At 41.0% G+C, this 22,530-nt stretch overlaps 1 protein-coding gene across 1 annotated transcript in view; it reads right to left on the bottom strand.

Moving 5' to 3' along the window:
* EGFR (epidermal growth factor receptor) overlaps window positions 1–21,039 on the bottom strand; it is a 78,084-nt gene extending 57,045 nt beyond the window's left edge. Inside the window, exons 1-9 of the mRNA XM_006861865.1 lie at window positions 20,890–21,039; window positions 19,569–19,752; window positions 16,240–16,374; window positions 10,435–10,503; window positions 9,222–9,340; window positions 7,386–7,527; window positions 5,639–5,755; window positions 1,182–1,308; window positions 1,006–1,079 (exon numbers count right to left, since the gene is read on the bottom strand). Of these exons, the coding sequence (XP_006861927.1) occupies window positions 1,006–1,079; window positions 1,182–1,308; window positions 5,639–5,755; window positions 7,386–7,527; window positions 9,222–9,340; window positions 10,435–10,503; window positions 16,240–16,374; window positions 19,569–19,752; window positions 20,890–20,970 (1,048 nt within the window). The 5' untranslated portion in view covers window positions 20,971–21,039. The remainder of the gene's footprint in view (window positions 1–1,005; window positions 1,080–1,181; window positions 1,309–5,638; window positions 5,756–7,385; window positions 7,528–9,221; window positions 9,341–10,434; window positions 10,504–16,239; window positions 16,375–19,568; window positions 19,753–20,889) is intronic.
* Window positions 21,040–22,530: the final 1,491 nt, after the last annotated feature.

Genomic DNA, 22,530 nt, shown 5'->3' with positions numbered 1-22,530 from the left:
GTCAATGGTCAAGCAAGGATTTGGCATCTGGTTGCTAAGATTTGGACACCTATACTGATTTCTCTTCCTCACCCTCTGCTCATTAAAATACATATCCATCAAGAGGGCTGGGGTTGAGTGAGGGCTAAATATATATTCACATGAAGTCCTGAATGTCTTGAGTTTGGGTTTGAGTGTGCTTTTTATTGAGGGAAAACTGCATTTTTGAGAACTAGCACAAAACTAGTCATTTATAGAAGAAATATTTACATGTTGAGGGAGAAGGAGATATGTGCAAAAGTTCTTTAGATATGAGGGTAAGTCAAAAAGTATTGCTATAAAACCATAGAAAGCTTTAATGAAACAAAATTATCAAAACACAAAGCTATTCTTTCTTGACATATCCTCTCTCTTGGTCTATATCCTTCTAAAGGTGGTGTTTTCATTTCTCTAACCTTGCTCCAAAGAACGCCAAACTGGCATTCTTGAAAGACTCAAATCATATTCCTTTTAAATGTTCTTTAAGTTTTAAGAACAAAAGGAAGTCTGAAGGGGTAATCCCAGGACAACAGCATGGATGGGGTTAGGCTTTTCAACCAAATTCTCATAGGACAGCCCTTGTTACACATGAAGAATGAGCAGGTGTGTTGTAGTTTTTCTTAAAACCTCTTCCTAACAAGCCTCATGATCTTCTTGTGTCCTACATGAAAATCTATTAAAATTATGCTTTTGGAATCCCCCAAACAAGCAGTGATAACCTTTTGAGGTGATCTTTCTGTCTTGGATTTTACTGACCCAACAGATCTCCTTGGATACTACTTTTTTGATTGGACTTTTTTTTGGCGGGGAAGAAGGTACCCAACTGAGACAAATACAAGTATATTACTAAAATAACTTGTCTCCAGGTACCCACTGATTCCCAAGATATATTGAAACACATTTCGTTCAGAATAAACCCATGCATGTACAAATAGGAACCTTAGTAGCAGTACTTTTTAAAATTTCATACACTAGGGTAATACAAACCTGTTATTTCTTTTACAGTTTTTAGAATATCCAGTTCTTTTGGATCTAGAGGTGGAGTGCGTGTGAAGGAATCACTGAAACATGAAACAGAGAGATGTTTGGTTAGTGATCAGGATCAGTTAAAAAAGCAAAAACAATGTTTTCTCTACATACAAGTTACTTCATCTGCTACTTACCCCTTAAATGCCACAGGGAGGATATGAAGGTCTCCACTGATTGAGGTGCAATTTTTGAAGTGTTTAATATTTGTAGCGTTTATGGAAAGCGTGTCTTTAAACTCACCAATTCCAATTCCATTACAAACTGTTAAGATAAGAGAAATCTTTACTCCATTCACATCTGTTGAGTTCAGAATAGCTAAGTTGGTTGGAAGGGCTGAGAAATTTAGACATTGCCTATCAAAAATGGGGAGGTGGGGCTACAAAGGCAGAAAGTGGCTGGTTTGCAAGTTTTCATGAGTGTGCTTAGTTCCTGAATGAGGGGGGAAAGGTAGAATCCCCACTTTTTCCCTCTTTCCCAAGTAGAGCTCATGAAAGGGTGTGTGGGGGGGGATGATGATGATAGGATTTTATGACTCAATTGTGAGTCCTTTTTAGCAGGATTAGTTGTGATTGTCACAACTGTAATTGTAGAAGATGTGTAACTAAACAGAATGAGCCGGTGATCTTTCATTTCAGAAACAGACACTCCCAGGACCATCAAGAAGGAAGAGCGTTGAGTGTGGACCATGAGATCTCTACCTAGAAAAGTGGCGACAGTAGAGACAGTGGCTGTGTGTCTGTGGACAGGAGTCTGGCTGCCACAGTGTGCCCTTTGGACATTGAAATGAATATATATTTTATATTTTGTAAGTGTACATCAAAAAAGAAAGAAAGAAAAACTAGGTTGGTAGTTGAAGTCCACCCGAAGGCGTCTAGGAGAAAGGCTTGGTGATCGACTATAGAAAAACAATCCACTACACACTACATGGATCACAGTCCTGCTCTGACACACATGGGGTTCTCCAGGAGATGGAACTGAGTCAAGAGAAATTGGTTTTTGGAGCATTCAACAGCAGGAAGGGAATTCTACCAGTGAGGACCCTGTACCATGGCCTGACTCATTAATTCCTTCACTCATTCAGCAAACACTTGTGAAAGCTGACTGAGGAGGTGGACTGGGCAGGACTTGGGTTACCATGGTGAGGGAGGGAGACGCTGTCACTGCACACTTGGACTTGCAGCCTCTGCCTACTTCTCACTTGGGAGTCAATGAAGTCTGTCTCCTCTACTTCTCTCCAAATGCACATGCTTGTCAGTGCTGCTTCTGAGCACCACTGTAAACAGAATCCTCCTCAGACCCTTCTTCAATGCCTTTCCACTGCCCTAACCTGGTTCTGCAGCTGTATCTTTTCATTTAAAGAACAAAATGCAGAAGTTCTGTTTTGTTTGTTTGTTTTTAATAAAAGCATAAAGTGATGGTTTAATAACATATTGAACCACTATGTTTAATGATTAATAATAATTAATAATTAATGTCACTAAACTATGCATCTAAAGAATGATGAAATGGCAAATGTTTTGTTTCATACACATTACCACAACAAAAATAATAGGTGTTCATTTAAGAAAATATTAAAAACACAGATGACAAATAAAAAGGAAAAAATATCTGGAAATTCTACCTAACATTTAACAGCCACTACTTGTCTGTCTAGACTCCTGGTGTGGCACTTTAGGATAAGCAATGGACTGTAAAGTCGGTTTGAATCAGAAGTTGGGTGGTTCAAACTCACCAGCTGTTCCTTGGAAACCTTATGTTTCTTGGTCACTATGAGTGGAACTGATTTGATGGTACTTAACAACAACAACACCTTGTCTGCACTCTTGGCGTGGCACTATAGGATGAGCACAGGACTGCAAGGTTGGTTTGAACCTCATGGTTGGTTCTGCTCCTCACAGCCCTATACAGGGATGTTATTAGTTGGACCCAATTCGTTGGCATTTAACAACAACAATTTGTCTGTCTGGAGCATGGTGGCTCTAGAGGATAAGCATTGGACTGCAAATCACAAGGTCAGCAGTTCGAGAATACTAGCTACTCCACAGGAGAAAGACGAAGTTTTCTGTTCCTTCAAAGACTTAAAGCCTTAGAAAACCTATACAGAGTCGCTAGAAGTCATGACTGATAACAACAACAATAGCAACTTGTGTATCAGTTTGTTGTATTGTATTGTGTTGTTGTGATGCTTAAGGCATTTAATATTTTGGACGTTTTTCTTCTAGTTATTCTCTATGGCTGTATCACACCAGATATTTAAGCGGGTTTTTTTTTTTTTTTTTTTAAATCACTATCATGTGAACTTTTCTCATATCATTAAAAATATTCATAAACATGGTTTTTAATGGCTGTCCAATGTTGTATCACAGAGAAGAGTGTAATAACTGTTATCAGGTAGTTAGCTGCTTTTCTTCCACGGCGTTTATCTGCATTTCACTACTACATCTGTCTAGAATGCCCCTTTTGCACACATGCATCCTGAGGCCAATTATTAATTCATACCCATTCCTGGATTCCCATCCCAAATCCCATCTCCATCATGTAGTGAATCTCTCTGTTAACCTCTCCCTCTTTAGAATGACAAACAGCAATTTTTGCTACTTCATGGAACCTAATAGTACTTTACCTCTAAGCATGATGACTGGGAATCTAACTGCATCCCCAAAGTAGACTGCAAGTTGCTGGCTACTCTCTTCCCTTAGGGACAAGGTCCCCCATCCTGGCCTTCCTGTGGATGAAGTCTGTCCTGCGTCTCCACCGTCTCTTTCTGTGCTCACCTATCTTTCAGGAGTCCACTTGTTTTTGCAAAGAGACTGTCTCTGGCCAACTCTGTGCTTCCCACCATTTCTGGATCTCCCTGGGTGTCTTGTCCTGTGTACTGTCTTCAACTTTTGTTCTGAGCAGTGGTTCTAAGGAGGACTGTCCTGAAATACTCACTGGAACTTTCTATATGACTGCATCTCATCTACTACTGGAGTTCTGGTGTGGTGCTGTGGATTAATGCACTGGACTGTGAAGCTGGGTGGAACCACACGGTCAGCTGTTCAACCTCACCAGCTGCTCCACGGAAACCCTATATATGGGACGGAACTGACGTAATGGCACTTATCAACAATAACAATCTATTATTGGTTGTAAAATTCAGTAACCAGGATTGTGTAGAGTTCTTAGGATCTGACTGGCAAGGCAGATTCAGGTGGTTTCGATGAAAGAAGGTAGTTTCTCTGTAGGCTATTGTAGTGGTGGACACATGGCATTGTTGTTGTTGTTAAGTGCTGTCGAGTCGCTTCTGACCCATAGGGTTTCCAGGGAGCGGTTGGTGAGTTTGAACTGCCAACCTTGTGGTTCAAACCAACCTTGCAGTCCAGTGTTTTATCTTACAGCGCCACACCAGGACTCACATGGCGCTAGTGTTTGTTAAACTCCATGGCATTGTACAACACCAAGAGTGACCCCAATGCAAACTATGGTCTTCAGTTAATAATAACGAATCAATATTAGTTCATCAGTTGTAACAAATGTACCACACCATTCCCAAAACACTAAACCCACTGCTTTTGAGTAAATTCCATCAGCCGGATGTTAAGAGGAGAAGCAAGGCTTCGGGGGCTAAAGGGCATATGGGAAAGACATCCTTTCCGGTCACTTTTTCTGTAAATCTAACACTGCTCTAAAAAAATAAAGTCTACTAGAGTTAAAAAAAAAATTGCAATGTCCTGAAAGGTCTAATAAGAAAATAAAAAATGTGTGGGGGGGAGCTGAGTAACAATTCTTAATTATAGGAGATAACAAGATATCTAAATGAAGCTCATGATCCAAGGTGGAATTCAAGACTAAGAAAAAGAGAAGCGATTACAAATGACTTATTAGGACCTTAGGGTGAAATCAGGATGAAGTTGCACCTTCGGAAACTGTTGAATCAATGTTAACTCCGTAAGTGTGCAACTGTCTTTGGTTAGACTGAAGAATGTGCTTACAGGAAATGTCTGCTGCTATACTGGTAGCGTAGTGGTTACGAATCGGGCTGCGAACCTTAAGGTCAGCCGTTCAAAACTACCAGCTGCTCCGCGGGAGAAAGATGAGGCTTTCTACTCCCGTAAGAATTTACACCCTCGGAAACCCTGTACAGGGTCGCTATGGGTCGGAACTGACTCGACGGCATTTAACAACAACAACAATACTTAGGGGTAAAGTATTACAATATCTGCTAACAGTTTCATGGCTCAGTAAAAAGACAAACACGCAAAGACATACATACACATATATAACCCAAAATCTAGAGGGAGTTAAAGCACTATGGCAAAGTTTTCAAAAGAAGAGAGAAAGAGGTGGAAATTAGCATTGAGGGAAAGAGGTATTCAAAGCTCTTCTAAGTGTCATGTTGAGGGACCTTCTAAGTGTGTTTGTTGTTGTTAAGTGCCGTCAAGTTGGTTCTGACTCATAGCGACTGGTGTGCTTGAACCACTGACCTCGTGGTTCAAATTGACTTTGCAGTCCAGAGCATTAACCCGCAGCACCACACCAGGACTCCTGTAGGGGAGGGAACTAATAATACAGTTTCACTTCCAGAAGAAGAATCAAGATTGCTTCTTACCTTTACGACAAGGTCCCTCACACTTTTTACACTTGCGGACTCCATCCTCCTCTATCTCGTAGCTGTCGGGGCCACAGGAACGGACACAGGAACCGTGGTCTGTTACCACGTAGTTATCTAAGGGCCAGACATGAAAGGCAGGTGGTGAAAGCAGCGCCAGGTGTCCCTGGGCCTCACACAAATGTCCCCACGTCTCACTACAAAGGGACTGATGAAAAGGAACCATACATAATACTTTGGCTTGAAGACAAAGAATGAAAAGTTGCAAACAGAAAAGGAATCATGTTTAAGAGTCTAATAGTAGTCTAGAGTGTAATATGGAGAAAGAGAGAGATTTCATCACAGGCAGGAAATAGAAGTGTTAGGGAGAAAACATCATGTGTGCTCACAAACTGAGGGCCTCTCTTTGAAGCTGTTTCACTCCCCCTCCGCCCCCCCTGTAAGTTTTATCTGCAGCACTTAGAGTCAAAGCTTGAGTGTTTACTAAAAAGTATGTGACCTTAAACAAGACCACTCTTCCACTGAAGCCAGTGTGGCTGAGGTGACAATTCTTGTGGCAGACACTTCGTTTTCCCTTCAGGGTGTCTTTCAGATTTGGAATTGCCTCATCATCAGGGTGCTGGAAGGACTAAGAGATACTCGTTTTTCCTGTCTCTTTTACCCTTAAAGAAATTTATTTCTACTAATTTCCAATTCATTTTTTTAGGAACTCTTGTGTCCTTGTTTTAAGTTCAGAAACAAGATCCTTAAAAAAAAAAAAAAAAAAGGATTCACTGGACATTAGTCATTCCCCCTCCCTGCCTCTGATTTGTCTGATTTATTTTCTTTTAAAAAGTTTTTTATTATTTTACTATCTTTTAAGTTCTTAGTGTGTTCTTGTGAATTTTAAAGCTTTCTCTAAAAGACTGTCTTTGTCATATATTGTGGCAAATTTTTCTTTATCCTAGTTCGTAATTTACCTTACACTGGTTTTATTTTTCTATTTTCAGTACAGATTTAGAAGTTTTTCATGTACACAAATCTGATAGGGTAAACCTCTCCTGCATAATTGTTCTTCCAATTTTTATTTTCTTAGCCAATCTCACCTTTTGGATATCAAGATTGGTTTCCAAAGGCCTTGAATCAGCCAACTCTACACTTGCTAATTCGTATCATTTCACTAAACCTACAGCCACCTCTAGAATGCAAAAATACCATTCCACATTCAAACCCCAAACAAAATTAAAAACATTCTACAATGCTGCTAAGAGTTCTAACTCTCATCAGAAAGCACTGAAGAATGTAGGGAGGTCTTCTGATGTAATCTCTAATCTAGTGTCCAGTTCCATAAAGGTGTGGTACAAGAGCTACATACTGAAATGCTGAAATGGGCCAATCAGAGAAGTGAACATTGGGCCACCACAGTGGGTCCTCGGTACCCACTGGGCCAAGAAGCAGGCATCCTTTTTCCTGGTCTGGAGCCTGGCCCCCACAACACGAAGTTCCACGTGGCCCTCACCCTGAGAGGAGACCGTGTGGACCTCAGTAAGCAGGGTTTTTCTGCACAGCATGTCACTGTGCTCTTCAGCAGGGACTTGGCACTGGATCACATACGCTGATCCACTTGACAAAGAGGCGAGCACACCAACCTATCACATAAAAGGCAGAGAGACCGCCTACAACAATGGGACTCAAGAGCTCCATGTAGGAGACACAACAGGAAACTGACACTTGAAACATGAAAAGGTTTTACATGTGATGAACTCACGTGGGCACTTTTTCACACATGTGGCACCAAAGCTGTATTTTCCCTCTGGGTTAACATCCATCTGGTATGTGGTAGGGTTGTAGAGCATTAGCGGAGGACAGGTATCCTTGCACGTGGCTTCATCTCGGAATCTTCGGCAGATCTGTCACAGGAAGGATGGCAAGTCAACAGGATCAGACTAGGTTAGGCACTTGGTGTCTGAAATGGGTATTGTTGACTCCTTCCACGAAGTTCAAGACGTGCATCTTAATGCTCAGATGTCAGTGAGAGTGGGGACTCTACGCAAGTTCTCTCAGTAGATTCATAAAGATCTTTCTCTTAACAGCATAATCTATGTCTCCCACATATGATGTGCTCACACACACACATACACACACATATAACGCACATAGCAAAGACTCACATCTGAGGAGATTGCATGGCTTTCAAAAAACATATAACTAGCATGTGACTCGTGTAAAAATACGGTATATGTATACTTCTTTAAAATACTGTCCTATCTCTATAAGGCACGATGCTCATCAGAGTAAATACTCACTTCTTCTTCATTCGTTTCTAAGATTATGAAGCAGTTCATATACTAAAGCACTACTTGTGGAGCTAAATTAATTTTAAACTCAAGTTATATAGACTTTTACTTATAAAGAACACTTAGGGATAGGGTTTTAGAACTTGTTACTACACTGTAGATGTTTTAACCTAGAAGGGTGTTGTACAAAAAGGAGAGCGCAATATAGTGCTGTTTTTACTAAAGCATTCCATGTACAATTTTTTTCTTGGAGGCGGGCATTGGAATCAGCCCTGTCTTCTCTGGCTTAAGGATTTAAAGACTTCCTGTGGGCTGAGTCATGCTGATCGAATGGATTAAAGTTTAAAGTTGGGTCTCCTTTGCTAGAGAGGGGGCCCCACCATACTTGGTACTGGCTTTAGGTTTCCTTTCTATAATCTCTGGTGTTCTCAGGACCTCTAAGTTGCTCCCTAGCTGTGGAACCATCATGTGAGGTGCTCACAGCCCTGTAGGAACATCTGAGGCTTTATATTTTGTCTTTCTGCACTAATGGGGACAAAACTGCATAATTCAAAAGATCCCATCAGGAGATGCAGCTAGTCAGATTTTATCTTTAGCGTCCCAGCCACGTCACTCAAACTGTGGTGGCTCAGAACTGGTCTCTTAACAGCTTCGTATATAGTTTAGGAGATGTTACAGTATCATTGCTCTAGATTTGTAATAAAAGTTAAATGAAACAATAAATACAACAACAGAACTAATAATGATGGTGGTAGTGATGGCAACAATAAATATTCATGACTACAAATATGTATCTTGTTGTTGTTGTCTAAGTGCCATCTAGTCGGTTCTGACTCATGGTCACCCTGTATAGGGTTTTCGAGGAGCGACTGGTGAGTTTGATCTGCCCACATTGCGATTCAAACCGACCTTGTATCCCAGCGCATTAACCCGCAGCGCTACACCAGGACTCCAATATGTTTGTAGATGCTCATTTTATATCCAGGTTCTGGTTATGGATAGGTCATGTGACTTAGATCACATACAAAACTGATACTTTTTAATGCTCAATTGTCAAATGAGGAAACGGAGACACAGAGAGGTTATCTCACTTGCCCAAGGTTACACAGTAAATTAGGGAGGCAGGATAGTCAAACTCTGCCACCTGGCAAACAGCAATATCTGCATCTGCTTTATGTATGCTAATCAGTAAGTGTCTCCCACAGGAAGTCCTTTAAATCCTGGGACCAGAGAAAACATCCTTAGTGCTTCTGGGGCTGGCTGCAGGACCTGAACCCCACGCCGTTACCCAGAGCTCTATCTCTTACCAGGCAGTCACTCTCTCGAGGACCTGTGCAGCCGGCAGCACACTGATTGTGGCAACAGTCACTGGGGGATTTACCTCGGCAGCGTCCAGAACACTGCTGGGCACAGATGGTTTTGGTCACTGAAAAACAGCAAAGATCATCTTTGAGGTGAAGAGGGAGCGGATCAAAGAGGGGCCATTTCCTAGGGACACCACAGCACACTTACAAATAGTAAATGAAAAAGTGAAGAAGAAAAAAGAGAGATGAATTTAATGATTCTGAGACTTGATAAGAACCAAACCCCACTGCCATGGGGTTTATTTCCAACTACAACAAACCTATCTAGTGTTCCTGAGGCTGCAAATCTTCACGGGAGCACAAAGCTTCCTCCTTGTCCTTAAGAGTAACTGAGGAATTCAAAGTGCTGACCTTCAAGTCAGCAGTGGATTCATTAAAGTTTCCCAATATTCATGTTCGACCACAATAAATCAAATTGTTATCCTTTTTTTAAAACTTCCTTTGTTCTTATTTATTTTTAGTCCCTTGAGAGAACTAACCAGATCAAGTCTAGACTTTTAGACCAATTAGATAATTAGAGACTCGTTGGAACGGAGTGTTTAGGGTAATATGAAAAATACAAATAACAAAATTCCCTGCCAGGAAGCAGTGCTTAAAAGGACTTAACAGCCATTTTTGAACTTAAGGACAGACAGTCTTTAAACTTACATTCCTTTGGATTCCGAGGCACTGAGTATCTATCTGAAGCCAGAAAACCACACATGTAAGCTAACCTTTCTACCCTCCAGTGCAAGTTCCCAGTAAGACTCCCTTGCTAAATGATGTTCATGTTTCTGTGTAAGTAGGCACCCGATATAGGAAGAAAATAAGAGAGAAAAACACAACAGAACAAGAATTCCAGTGACTTATGTAGACCATAGACAAATCTTCCATTCTCAGGAAAATTTCTCAAAAATACTGTTCAAAAGATTATGATGACTAAGATTCAAGGTAGCTGGCTTTTACTTAATGTATGACAGCCTGAAGTGTCAGAAATAGCCCACCCTGGATTAACAGCATGTAGGGAGATTTGCAAGACTGTCACTCACATAACTGGTAACATCTGGCATTATAACCAAAAGTGCTTTTTGGAGTCTTCAAGGGGAAACTAATGCAATTACTTAAGTAAAAGGGACTGGCGGCCACACATTTATCGGAAATTCTCTTACTGACTTACATTTCTGGCAGTTTTCCTCTCCTGCACCCCAACAGCTTCCATTAGGACAGGCTGGATCACACTTTTGGCCTAAAAAGTAAAAGGAATTATTGAATTAATATCTCAGTGAAAAGAGACTGATGGACAGAAAGTGATGCACCACACCTAATTGTTTACACAAACTAACATCCTGGAAACAAGGAATCATTTTCAAAATTCTTATTCTAGGTTTTTCTGTTTGGTTGCTTAGGTTGGTTGATTTGTAGGATGATTAAAAAGATGCCCATGAGTTAAAAAAAAGGAAAAGATGAGAAATGTACTTTTATTTACCTTTCAGCTGTAGAAACTGAGGCAGATAGAAAAAGATTTGTCACAGGCCACAGAAACTGGGATTCAGTTTTTGCTTGGGCTTGATGAATTTTCCAGTGTCTCCCGCAATAATGTTAAGGGTGTTGGGTCTTTGATACTCAACCATTACAATCCCTGCCCCCAGAGGCTTTTTATTATATATTAAGTGAAGGTTTACAGAGCAGACCATCAGTTTAACATCCAACAAATCACACACTTTCATTCATCTGAAAGATTGCAATCCCCTCCCTGTAACAACAGCTATCTAATTGACAAAATGAGTGGGAAACCGGTGTGCATCTGGAACTCAGCAGCAGCAGCGGGCAAGGTGTCTCCGTGGTCCTAGGTCCATTCCATCCTCCTTCCCAAGCCCTCTGAACCTTCTCTAGTAAATGTTGCCCTTTTGATCTTGAATGGTTGATCATTCCATGGTGAGCAGACCCGATATACCTAACCACTGTTTGGTTGAAAATTGGGCCACGAGGGTGAGTTCTGTTCCAGACCTAAAGGGTGGCCAAGGGTCATAGTCTCAGGTTCCTCCAGTCTCTTTATAACCAGTAAGCCGGATCTTTTTGATAATCTTGAGTTTTGTTCCGTATTGCCTTATGCTGTAGCAAGACTTTCTAATATGATCCCTTTCAGAGCAGTTGGCAGTGGCAGCTGGGTACCATCTAGGTCTTCTGGTCTCAGAGTCAAACTACTATATTTTTTCTATGTCCAGTCTTGGCTGACTAGGTGAAGAGTCACTGGAGTATCTGAAGTCTGAAGAGAGTTATGTCGTAATGAATTAAATCTCCTGGACTCCAAGCTAGAGAGAGACACAAACGGCTTGCACAGGTGAATGTACGGAAAGTGGATATCGTTTTGCTGATTATTTAAAGCCTCAGATGTTTATTTGCAAACTGGAAATTTGTTGTGAAATGAACCAATCATTTAATTTGTGCAGTTTTCATAATCGATCAATTACAAATGATGGCAACAAATGTCTATAGTATCAGTGGTTTGGCTCTGTTTTTATCTGAACTGACAGCTCTGCAGAACATGTTGATTATTAAATTTGTTTTAAAAAAATCTGACTTCCAGATAACATTTACTGTAAATGTGCAGCAATCTCAAGGAGTTAATCATCATCTTGAAGTTTCCAAGTGTCAAGGAGAATTTCGATTTCAACCAGAAGAGCGGACACGCTGCCAAATTATTGTTGAGCCAGGATACCCTGAAAACTGCCTGGCAGGTTTTGCAGTCAATAGTAAGAGTTAGTTAGCCTCAGTGAAATGTGGTAGGACCTACGAATCCTGGCCTGGCGCTGTGGGTTAATGAGCTGGACAGTAAAGTTGGCTTGATCTGCAAGGTTGTCAGTTCAAGCTCACCAGCCGCTGCTTGGAAACTCTACACAGGGTCGTTATGGGTTGGAACTGACTCCATAGCACTTAACAACAACAAGGGGGTGGAGAGGAGAGAAAGACAACAACTGGATGATGTGGTTTTATATTTTGAAGAGCAGTGTGGAGAGGGAGAGAGGACAAACACTGACGAAAGAGAGAAGAAAGAACGTAAGCAATGTATGAGGGGATTTCCGAAAGTTTGCGGAAAATGGAATTAAGATTTGTAGGAAATGGAATTAAAAGATAATTGTACTTTTCCACTCAATTTTTGAAGCCCCCTCATACATAGCAATGTTTAAGGACTTGTCTCTGTATAATGAAGTTATGAGTTACTTTTTAAACCAACACATTTTCATATTTTTTGAATTTCTACTGTGTGTCTCCTATGTTTATAAATGGGGAAAAAAAGTTTAAAATAATAACGGGAAAACATTTGCTAACCAAAGAATTCAAATTTTGTGTCTAATTCTCCCTGCATGAAAAAGAAATTCAGACTCATTATATTAAAAAATGGCTAATAGAAAATAGTTTCAAGGAAGAAAACAAGAATTATTCTGCAGTGATAAATGTAGACAAATGCATATATGACAAAGTTTCAAAAAAGTTTGTGGAAAGTTTCCATTATCCAGTTCTTCATGAACAAGAATTGGTATTACATCATATTCTCTATTATAACTTTGCCAGAAAAAATCCTACTAAAACACTATAGCACTTTCCCATGCCTTTAAATCTCGTTTTCATCTCGCATGATTTTAAATGGTTTTGCTGTGCTAGTCTGTTTAATGAATCTTTAGTTTTCACACACTATTTCCTGATATTTTTATCAACATTGCTGTAATAAATATTCTTACAAAATGTACTGTAACATCTCCTTTATGACTCCAAGTAATAACCTATTATTTTGGAAGAAGTCAGCTATCCTTCTTCCAAAACATAATACTTTATTATTTCTAGAAGTGAAACTCTTAGGTCTCTTAAGGACTTCAGTGAATATTGTCAAAATTTGTACGCCCACGAACAGAATATGACAATACCATACCCCTGCTGACCCAGATGTCTAAATATCAAAAGGAGTCTTGGCAAAGGCGAAAATGATGTCCCCTTTATGTTATTTAGTCCTTTTTACTGCATTAGGAAATAGCGTTTGACTTTGGGCCATCTTATTGTGCACGTGTGTGGCCTGCTTATCTTCTTGGCTCACTTTTAAAAAATAAAAAAGTTTTATCGGGAGGTTCGTCTTTTTATTAGGATTTCAAAGACTACTTTGTTGTTATTGTTGTATGTCACTGAATTGGGTCCAACTCCCAGCTAGCCTTTGTATGACAGAACGAAAACACTGGCCGATCCCGCGCGAGCCTCACAATATTTGTTGTTTGTTGCTGTCATTGTGTCAGTCATCTCACTGGGGGTCTTCCTCTTTTTAGCTGACCCTTGACTTGACCAAGCATGATGGGTCCTTTCTGACAGCATGTCCCTTGTACAAGAGACTAAGTCTTGTCATCATTGCTTTTAAGAAGTCAGCTATCCTTCTTCCAAAACATAATACTTTATACAGGTTTATTTAGCCAGGATATGAACCATTTTCATGACCATTTGATATTATATAATATTTTCTTGTTTGCCATTAACTTTTTAATATAGCTTTCTTTTATAACGTCTGACTTTTTTTCTTTCTCTTCAACTTGCCATTGTAAATATTCAACTTTACGTATCCTTCTAGTATTGAATATACTTGATATTTTATTATCTACATTTAGTTTGTTTATGAAATTTATATGAGAGTATATGGAATGGGTGATGAATTTAATTTTCTCTCAGGCAAACCCATGCATTGTTGTGAAGGGATGTGGAGTCGGTCTGACTCATAGCTACACTGCACAGGGTTTTCTAGGAGCAGCTGATGAGCTTGAACTGCCGACCTTGCGGTTCAAACTGACCTTGCATTCCAGCGCATTTGCCTGCAGTGCCACACCAGGAAACCCATGCCAACTACCTTAAAATCCCAAATTCGAAACACAGTAATCCTAGAGCATCACCTCTGTAAATCTCCAATCCTGTGTCCTTCAAACAGTTAAATGATCTTAGAAGGTATTTTGACTAAATGAGACGATTTACTAAGAAACACTGAAGTTGGCCTACAGTGCCATACGTAATGGTGGTCGGCTTCTGAATTTTTCTCCATCAGGTAAGTCATGAGGAAAATACTGATGTTAGGTGGATGATGACTTTGTACTTCCCAATATAACCAACTTAAAAAAAAAAAAAAATCCTTTATGATCTTTTCACTTTTATTTTTTCACTAATGATTAAATCATTCCGGATTGACTTATTGTAGAATGCATTCTTCTCTATCTGTCTAAAATGTCATTTCTTCACAGCATTTGAATTTAGTTAGGCTGATCTGCTCGTCTGTTCTTGAACGAGAACCACGTTATGTTTCATAGCTTGGTATATCGGAATCCTGTCCATTGCATGAACTTGGCCATCATTCTTCTCTGTCAGTCTTAGAGGATCTTGTTAAAGCTTATGACAGTGTTGTGCACTGTTGTTGTTAGGTGCTACTGAGTCGGTTCTGACCCTATATACACAGAATGAAACACTGCCCGGTCCTGCGTCACCCTAACAGTTGTTGTTATGTTTGAGCCTACTGTTGCTGCCACTGTGTCAATCCAAGTTGTTGAGTGTAGAAGATCTTTACTAGGTCACTCGATCGGATTCACGTATTTGCCTGCGAAACAAGCTTTGAATCCAGCCACTAGATGCCCGTCAAATACATTTCAACTCAGGACGATTCCAGGTGTCAGAATGGAATTGTTTCCTACTCCTAGGGTTTCCGATGGCTGACCTGTCAGAAGTAGATTGCCAGGTCTTTCTTCTGAGCTGCTTCTGGGGGACTCAAACCTCCAACCTTTCCTCTAGCAGCCAACCACTTAAACCACCTGCACCATTGGATCTGATCAGACGCAGAGCTTTCTGTGAGTGTCACTGTTATTACTGTTATACTTGTGTACAATTTAACCTCCTTATTATCCATCAGATAGTTGAGGAAATCTACTTTGATCTCACAGATAACTACAGCATTGAGTTTCTTGCACACGGCAAATCGGTACCTAGTAGAATAAAATGTGTATAGTTCATGACTGTGAAGATCTAGGCCAGCTCCTCTTAGAGACCAAAACTAAAACCAAACCAAAAACAAAGATGTCTCCACTAGAGAGTTGCAGAAACACAGAGAAGCAGAAACCGGTGATCACTTTGATTGTGAAGTATTGAATGACCACTGAGACCCACAGGTGCTCTCTTGCTTCAACCTTCATCTACTGCCTGGTCCTCCTACCAGTACTCTGCTTTATGTGAGCTGCCTTACCAATAGATGTAACGAGTCATAATCACAGGGGACTAGGACAAACTTTTCCTGCACTCTGGCAAATCTGGCTAGAGGCTCTGAGTCAAGAGTATACATGTCTATTCCCAGGAGAGCAGAATTCAGCTCCAAGTTTCAGAATGGGCCACTTTGGGACTTGACAACAAGTCAGAAACACAAAAGTCTGGCCAAACTCCACAAGGCAGGATGGGAAAGGCCCCTCAGGCCAGGAATGACAGGAGACACCCGCACCTTCTCCTCCTCCTAGCAGCTTCTTCCCAATGGGCACAACGGGATTTAGTGGCCTAGGAGGTGATGTAACTTACCAGCAAATCATGGTCATAAGTTTTATCACGAATACCAGGCTTTTACGTCGGTGACAAATAATCTATTAACTGCTTATTAGGTTAATGTAGTCATTGAGTGATAAATACGCATGGCTGCTAACCAAAAGTTTGGAGGTTCACCCAGAGGTTCCACGGAAGAATGGTCTGGCAATGTACTTCTGAAAAATGAGACCCTGAAAATCCTATGGAGCACACTTTCTCTCTGACACACAGGGGTTGCCATGAACTGGAGTCGACTTAACAACAACTTGAAAAGACTAGTAGGACTTAAAAAAGATGCTCAAATGTACCTTCTTTCAGTCTTCCACCTCCAACATTCTACAGTTCAAGCCCCCCATAGACACTGGAGGCCAGAGAGACAGAAAGTCTGTGGAATACTTACAGCTAGCTGGACTATTGTGAAAGTCCATCGACATATTGCTTATAAAATCCACGTCCACAATGTCTCGCCATTGGATGGTCCCCATGTGGCAGAGGGCAGGGTTATTGCTGAATCTCACAGCACCACTCAGGATTTCTGCGTAAGAAAGGAATTCATGATCATTAAGGGCAGGAGGAGACCCAAGGTCCCACCACCTTTACATGACTATACCCCTGTCTGGACATGAACATGTGGATTGGTGACATGTGGCAGAGGAGGCAAAGGAGGAAGTAACAGATTTGATAGTTACTTCAAAGCATGAAGCGAGAAGACATAAAAAAATCAAAGATTCCCTTTCCAAGGAAATCCTCTCCACTACACTGAGGGCAATGAGTAAAGAGCTACAACATCCAGCTAATGATCTATGAAGTAAATGTGGACACGCTGAGCAAGTATACAAGGAATATACTTGTGGGCACAGAAAGTCCCAAGGCATCTGTCTGAAATGTAAAATGCAAAGTGACTAAAAACATAGAGCGTGCACTGAGACAGGGAGGTCACAGGATTTATTGTTATCGCTGCTCTCTTGCCTAAAGTCTCACAAAGAACAATGTGCACTATTTAAAACCCAGTGACTGTCATATTACTTGGTGTTCACTACACTCAGATACAAGCGAAAATATTTTACTAATGATTTTGTTTCAGTCTTGCATGCTTTCTTAGTTCAAAAAAAAAAAACAAAGCCCAGAGGCGGCCAAGCAAATCCAATCAGTGTCCAACAAGCCCCAAGCTCTGAAGCCCTCAGAGTCAGCAGCTGCTGGCTGACTTGAGCCTATTGCTAAATATTCAGGAATTTTGCAAACTGGTTGTTAAAAACTCTGCGATGATAAAAGTTCAAGCCTGGGCAACACGAGAGTTGCATCAGTGGCATTTCAAGGGAACAGCAGCACTTATTGGAGAACTTAGATGTACGGAGCACTGCAGATTGGGATGGAAACTGTGCACAGATGAATCCGGCTTGTTGCCTTTCTCTAAGAACTGCCCCCCCATGGGGTTAGATAGACATGCCACACAATGGAATCACCTCATGCCAGGACACATGGTACTTGCATGGGCTGGGTCTGGTGCCAACTGATTTAAAAGCTTTATCTTAGTTACTTCTCACAATAGTCCAGTGACTACCTGCAATTTAAATATAGAAATATCAACCTCAGATACTTTAGAAAATATGGACTCACAGACAAGGGATGGAAGTAAACTAAGAACAAAGGACCAATGTAAGGAAGGATTCTCCCTGGGAAGATTTGCTTGGGTATTGGAAAGAAACGAGATTTCACAGACTATTGGCAAGCACACATTTCAGAATACAGAATATAGAAGTCCAGAGCAAAGGCACAGAGGGTTGAGACAGAGATTGGGTTACTCTGTGGATGGTGAAAAATAAAGGAAGAGTGGGAAGAAGGGGAGCAGGTGAGAAAGGGTCAAATTGTGGCGCGTTGGATGACAGACACAGAGACTGGAAGGCAGCAATGAGAGCCAGCCAGGCGAGGGAGTGAAGCATTCATTAGGGGGCCAGACACAAGTAGATGCAACGCTGATGACAGGTCAGACTGGACTCCCAGGATAGGGACATCAAGACAATTAGGAGAATCGATTGAGGGCCAAGAAAGAAGACGGAAAGATGGTGAAATCAGAGATGGAGCCTTCTGTATCACCTAGCTATGTGAGAAGGAGAGGAAGAGAAAAAGGGAAGGGGGTTCAGTTGCCACCTCCTGCGTAGTTTAGAAGAAAAAGAGGTAGTCAATTCATGAATATGTCTAACATTTCATGAATGGAGTAGGTAATTACTAACGGTACCGTGTTAAATAATAAGGATATATATATATATAAAACCTCAATGTTGGCTAGTAGAAAAAGAATAGGAATGGCTACTAAATCCTTGACGTATATTAAGGCACGTCATTTTCTCAACAGCTCAACAGGCAGGTTTCAGTTATTACTCTCGTTTTTGCAAATATGGAAACTGAGATGTTGTTAGGTTAAATTAACATGCTCCAGGGCCATCTGGCTGGTGAGTGATGGAGCTGGGACTGGAACCCAGACAGTCTGGCTCCAGAATTTATGCTCTAAACCACACGCTGCCTCTCATTATGGTAGAGTTGTGAGGCAACTCTATAGGCAGAGAGGGGCAGTTTGAATATATGTGTAATTACACCAAATACACGTATAACACAAATTAGTATAAACCCAGAAATGAGTGCGTAGGTGCGCTGAGCAGTTAAAAGTGGTGAGTGAAGATTTCTAAGGAAATTTTGGAGAATGACAAAACCAAGCAGCCAAACTAGAGGGGAATGCCTGCCTATTTTCCACTCTTGTCTTTGGATGCAGGGCTTCGGAGCTCAGCATTGTCACCCCGGTGAGCATCCTGCTATGTTTTCTTGTTGGTTTTAGGTCAGTTCCAACTCACAGCCACCCTATATAGGGCTTCTGAGAAGTAGCTGGTATGTCTGACTAGCCGATCTTGTGGCTCGAAGTCCAGTGCTGATTCTACAGCACCACACCAGGAGTCCAAAAGCCTACAGCACCCGGTATTACCAGGTGGTCTCCCATCCAAGTACTAACCAGGCCCGACCCTGCTTAGCTTCTGAGATCAGATGAGATCGAGCACAGTCAGGGTGGTACGTCTCCTTAAACCAGGACCGCACACAGCACAAGGGATAGATGAGAGCTCTGGGGGCAAATATTTGGTGTCATTCCTGGACTTCCTATTTCCTAGTGTGTTGTTGTTGTTGTGAAGTATTGTCAAGTCAGTTCCGACTCATAGCAGCCCTGTATATGGCTTCCAAGGAGGGGTTGGTGAGTTTGAACCATCAACCTTGTAGTTCAAACTGACCTTGTGGTCCAGCGCATTATCCTACATTGCCACTCTGGAAGTTGTCACAAATATGGGCTACTCTATAATGCATATCCCTTAGATACAAGTTCCTAGGAATAAATAAGGTAGGCAGTTACTCACATTCTATACTGAAAACTTTCCATTCTAGTCCGTGCCATCTGGCCACACTTTCGATTCCCAGTATCTTCCCCGTTTCTTATTAACTCTGAATATTTTTCCATGTCCCTAAAAGAGTAGCAACCTGGCTGCAACCATCCATTGATAATCTAGGATATTTCATCATCTTAGTAACTTCAACCTGCTTGTACTGTGTCAAAGGACACATATTTAATGAATAAAAGTCTTCTTTGAGGTGGAGTAAAGAAACATGGCAAGTTCATAGGAAGAAGAGAACTGGAGTACCATCAGATTCCTCACCCTACGTTGATAACCTCCCAAGCTCCTGCTTGCTCACCCTGTAGGTTTCTCATAGGAAGCTCCTTCACTCCTGTTTTATTTGCACCATAGTTGGATAAGACGGCCAAGGCATAGGTGTTTTCATAAAGTAAATTTCCTCTGATGATCTGCAGGTTTTCCAAGGGAATCCTCTCCACTGTGTTGAGAGCAATAAGAACATAGCCGGCAACCTCCTGGATGGTCTACAAGACAAAATGCAAACACGTGGAAGAATCCAAAGATTAACGTGGCCCAGAAAGGCCCAAGGACGCCTTGCTGAAATGTGATGCACACAAGTGACTAAAAACACACAGCACATTGTTGTTGTGGGCCGCATAGGCAGTTCTGACTCACAGTGACCCCGTGTAGCATTTCCGAGGCTGTAGGACGCCTCATGTTTCTCCCATGGAGCGACTGGTAGATTTGAACTACTAACCTTGTGGTTAGCAGCCCAGCTCATAATCCACTGTTACCAGGGCTCCATACAGCACATAGATGATTAAAACTGGGGAAAGGGCAGTGAGAGGGTCCACAATGACTCCTTCCTACACTCTTGTCTTGAAGTCCATGGGCATCCAGAAAGGACGCTGTGTAACATTTGGAAATGCAGTGACTGCTATTTTATCCGGTGCTCAATACACGCAGATGAAAGTGGAAATGTTTAACTGATTGCTTTCTTATTTAACAAAATCAAGACCCAAGAGAGGGCCAAGTAAATACAGTCAGGCTCAACTACCACCAAACTCTGAAATCTTCAAAGCCAACACCTTCTGGCTATCTTAAGACTACAGCTAAATAGTCAGGATTTTCTCAAACTGGTTGTTAAACTTTTGGTCACTTGAAATTGGTCATGGATGGAGTATTTACATCAACGAAATGGGCAAATGTTACAAAATATTGCTTTTCTTCCTTCCTTCCTTTCATTCTTTCTTTCAAGTACTAGTATACGAGCACAGTCCAGCTTAACATAGTGGCTAAGGGATCATCAGTGTCTATGATGATAGCACACTAGTCTGCTTCCCTTTGATATATATATATATATATATATTTAGCTAGAAGTTGGTACCAGCTTGTAAATTGGTCTTCTCATAAAATTCTCATCTATAGTACCATCAGACTCATAATTATGATAGAAAAAGCATATGCACCAAATTCTACCTTTGTGGGATAAAGCACTGGGCCACAAGGTCAGTTTGATTCTTAAGGTCAGTGGTTCAAACTCACCAGTCGCTCCTTGGGAACCCTATGCTGGGTTGCTATGAGTCGGAACTGACTCATTGGCATTTAACAATAACAACAATATTATATTTGGGTAGGAAAATCAAATTCAGTAAACTAACCTTTAAGAAGGTAAGGTCATAATTCTTCTGCACATAGGTAATTTCCAAATTTCCTAGGATCACTTCACAGTTATTGAACATCCTCTGGAGGCTTAAATAGTGATCTTCATAAGTACCCAACTGAGTGAGCTTGTTACTTGTGCCTTGGCAAACTGCAAAAAAGGAAAAAAGATAATCTTGAACTGTTGAGGAAAGCAGTAAAACTACAACAATGCAGCTGTCACACACGTCAAGGCTCCTGGAGAACTTTAATGACTTATGATGTTCATTCTGATCAAAGGGCACTTCAAGACAACATATATATGGTACCATTTATAATAAGGAATAGCTCAACCTTATAGAGCATGAAATGACATGATATCAAACCACACAAAGGAAAAATGGTTAAAATTCAAGGAGAAATCCTCAGTTCAAACAACTTTGTAGTTTGACACATTAGCCCACCGTGCCACACCAAGATAGGCTAAGTCTACCGGAGTAACAGTAGACAAAAAAAATCAGTATCATGGGGTATTTCAATAATGCAGTTGTTGTTGTTATGTGCCATGTTCAGGAAAACCTGTACAGGGTTTCTGAGGCTGTAAATCTTTACGGGAGCAGAAAGCCTCATCTTTCTGCTGCGGAACAGCTGGTAGTTTCGAACTGCTGACTGTGAGATTAGCAGCTCGATTTGTAACCACAAGTTTCAATTAATAGCTATAAAATGAAACTTCCCTTTTACAGAAGAGATAGCACGTCACATGTCCAAACAACATTTACAGACACAACATACACTAGGGGATAGTTTCTGACTGGTGCTGCGCTGCAGGTTAATGCGCTGGGCTACAGTGTCACTTTGTGTCAGCGGTACAAGTTCATCAGCTGCTCCTCGGAAACCCTATATGGTGTCGCCATGGGTCGGAAAAAACTTGATGACACTTAACAACAATAACAGTGCAAAACCTAAAATCAATGGCAAAGCGTACATTAAAACCCCCAAATGGCTGGGGATTAAAGACTTTCTTCTAAATAACAAATGCCTCAAAGATTGGGGTGGGAGGGATCAAAGGTTAGCTATTAAATATTTTGAAATCAACAGAAATGAAAACCTAAAACTTAGAAAAACATGCACAGTTAATGAGAAATTAGTATGCCCCATTTGGCTGCTCTCCATGCTAACCCACCCAACACACAGGCTTTGTCTGTGTCACCTCCCAGGACAGTCTTGGTTCTCTTTACTTCATAATGCTTTCAGGCAGAAAACTTAAGCTACAAAAACAGTTTAAATTAGGAGACGAAGTTTGACTATAGAAGAGCACTTGGGTAATCTATTTAAAATCAAAGGAGAGGGTTATATGAAAGTCATATTTACAAAGCTGCTACCTCTTTGAAAGACATGTTTAGGCAAGCATAACATAACAAAGAGGTTTGAGACTTTTGAAGCAGGGAGCTTGTTAAAGGATTCTACTTTGAACCAAAATGATCCTAAGAGTGAAGAATTATGGCCTCTGGCTTTGGACGTCAGATTCAGACCCTACCAAATTGCTCCTTGTCTGAGCGACTAGAACAGACGATATTTCTTGAAAGAAAGACCGCCAGGAAAAATACAAAACAATAGAGGCAGACCGACTGTTAACTACAAGAACAAGCAAGTTGCTTGCC

Source organism: Chrysochloris asiatica, unplaced genomic scaffold (assembly GCF_000296735.1).
Source record: "Chrysochloris asiatica unplaced genomic scaffold, ChrAsi1.0 scaffold00044, whole genome shotgun sequence".
In the NCBI taxonomy this organism is placed as follows: Eukaryota; Metazoa; Chordata; class Mammalia; order Afrosoricida; family Chrysochloridae; genus Chrysochloris; species Chrysochloris asiatica.
The sequence above is the reverse complement of the archived record's forward strand: the minus strand, read 5'-3'. Positions and strand labels throughout refer to the sequence as shown.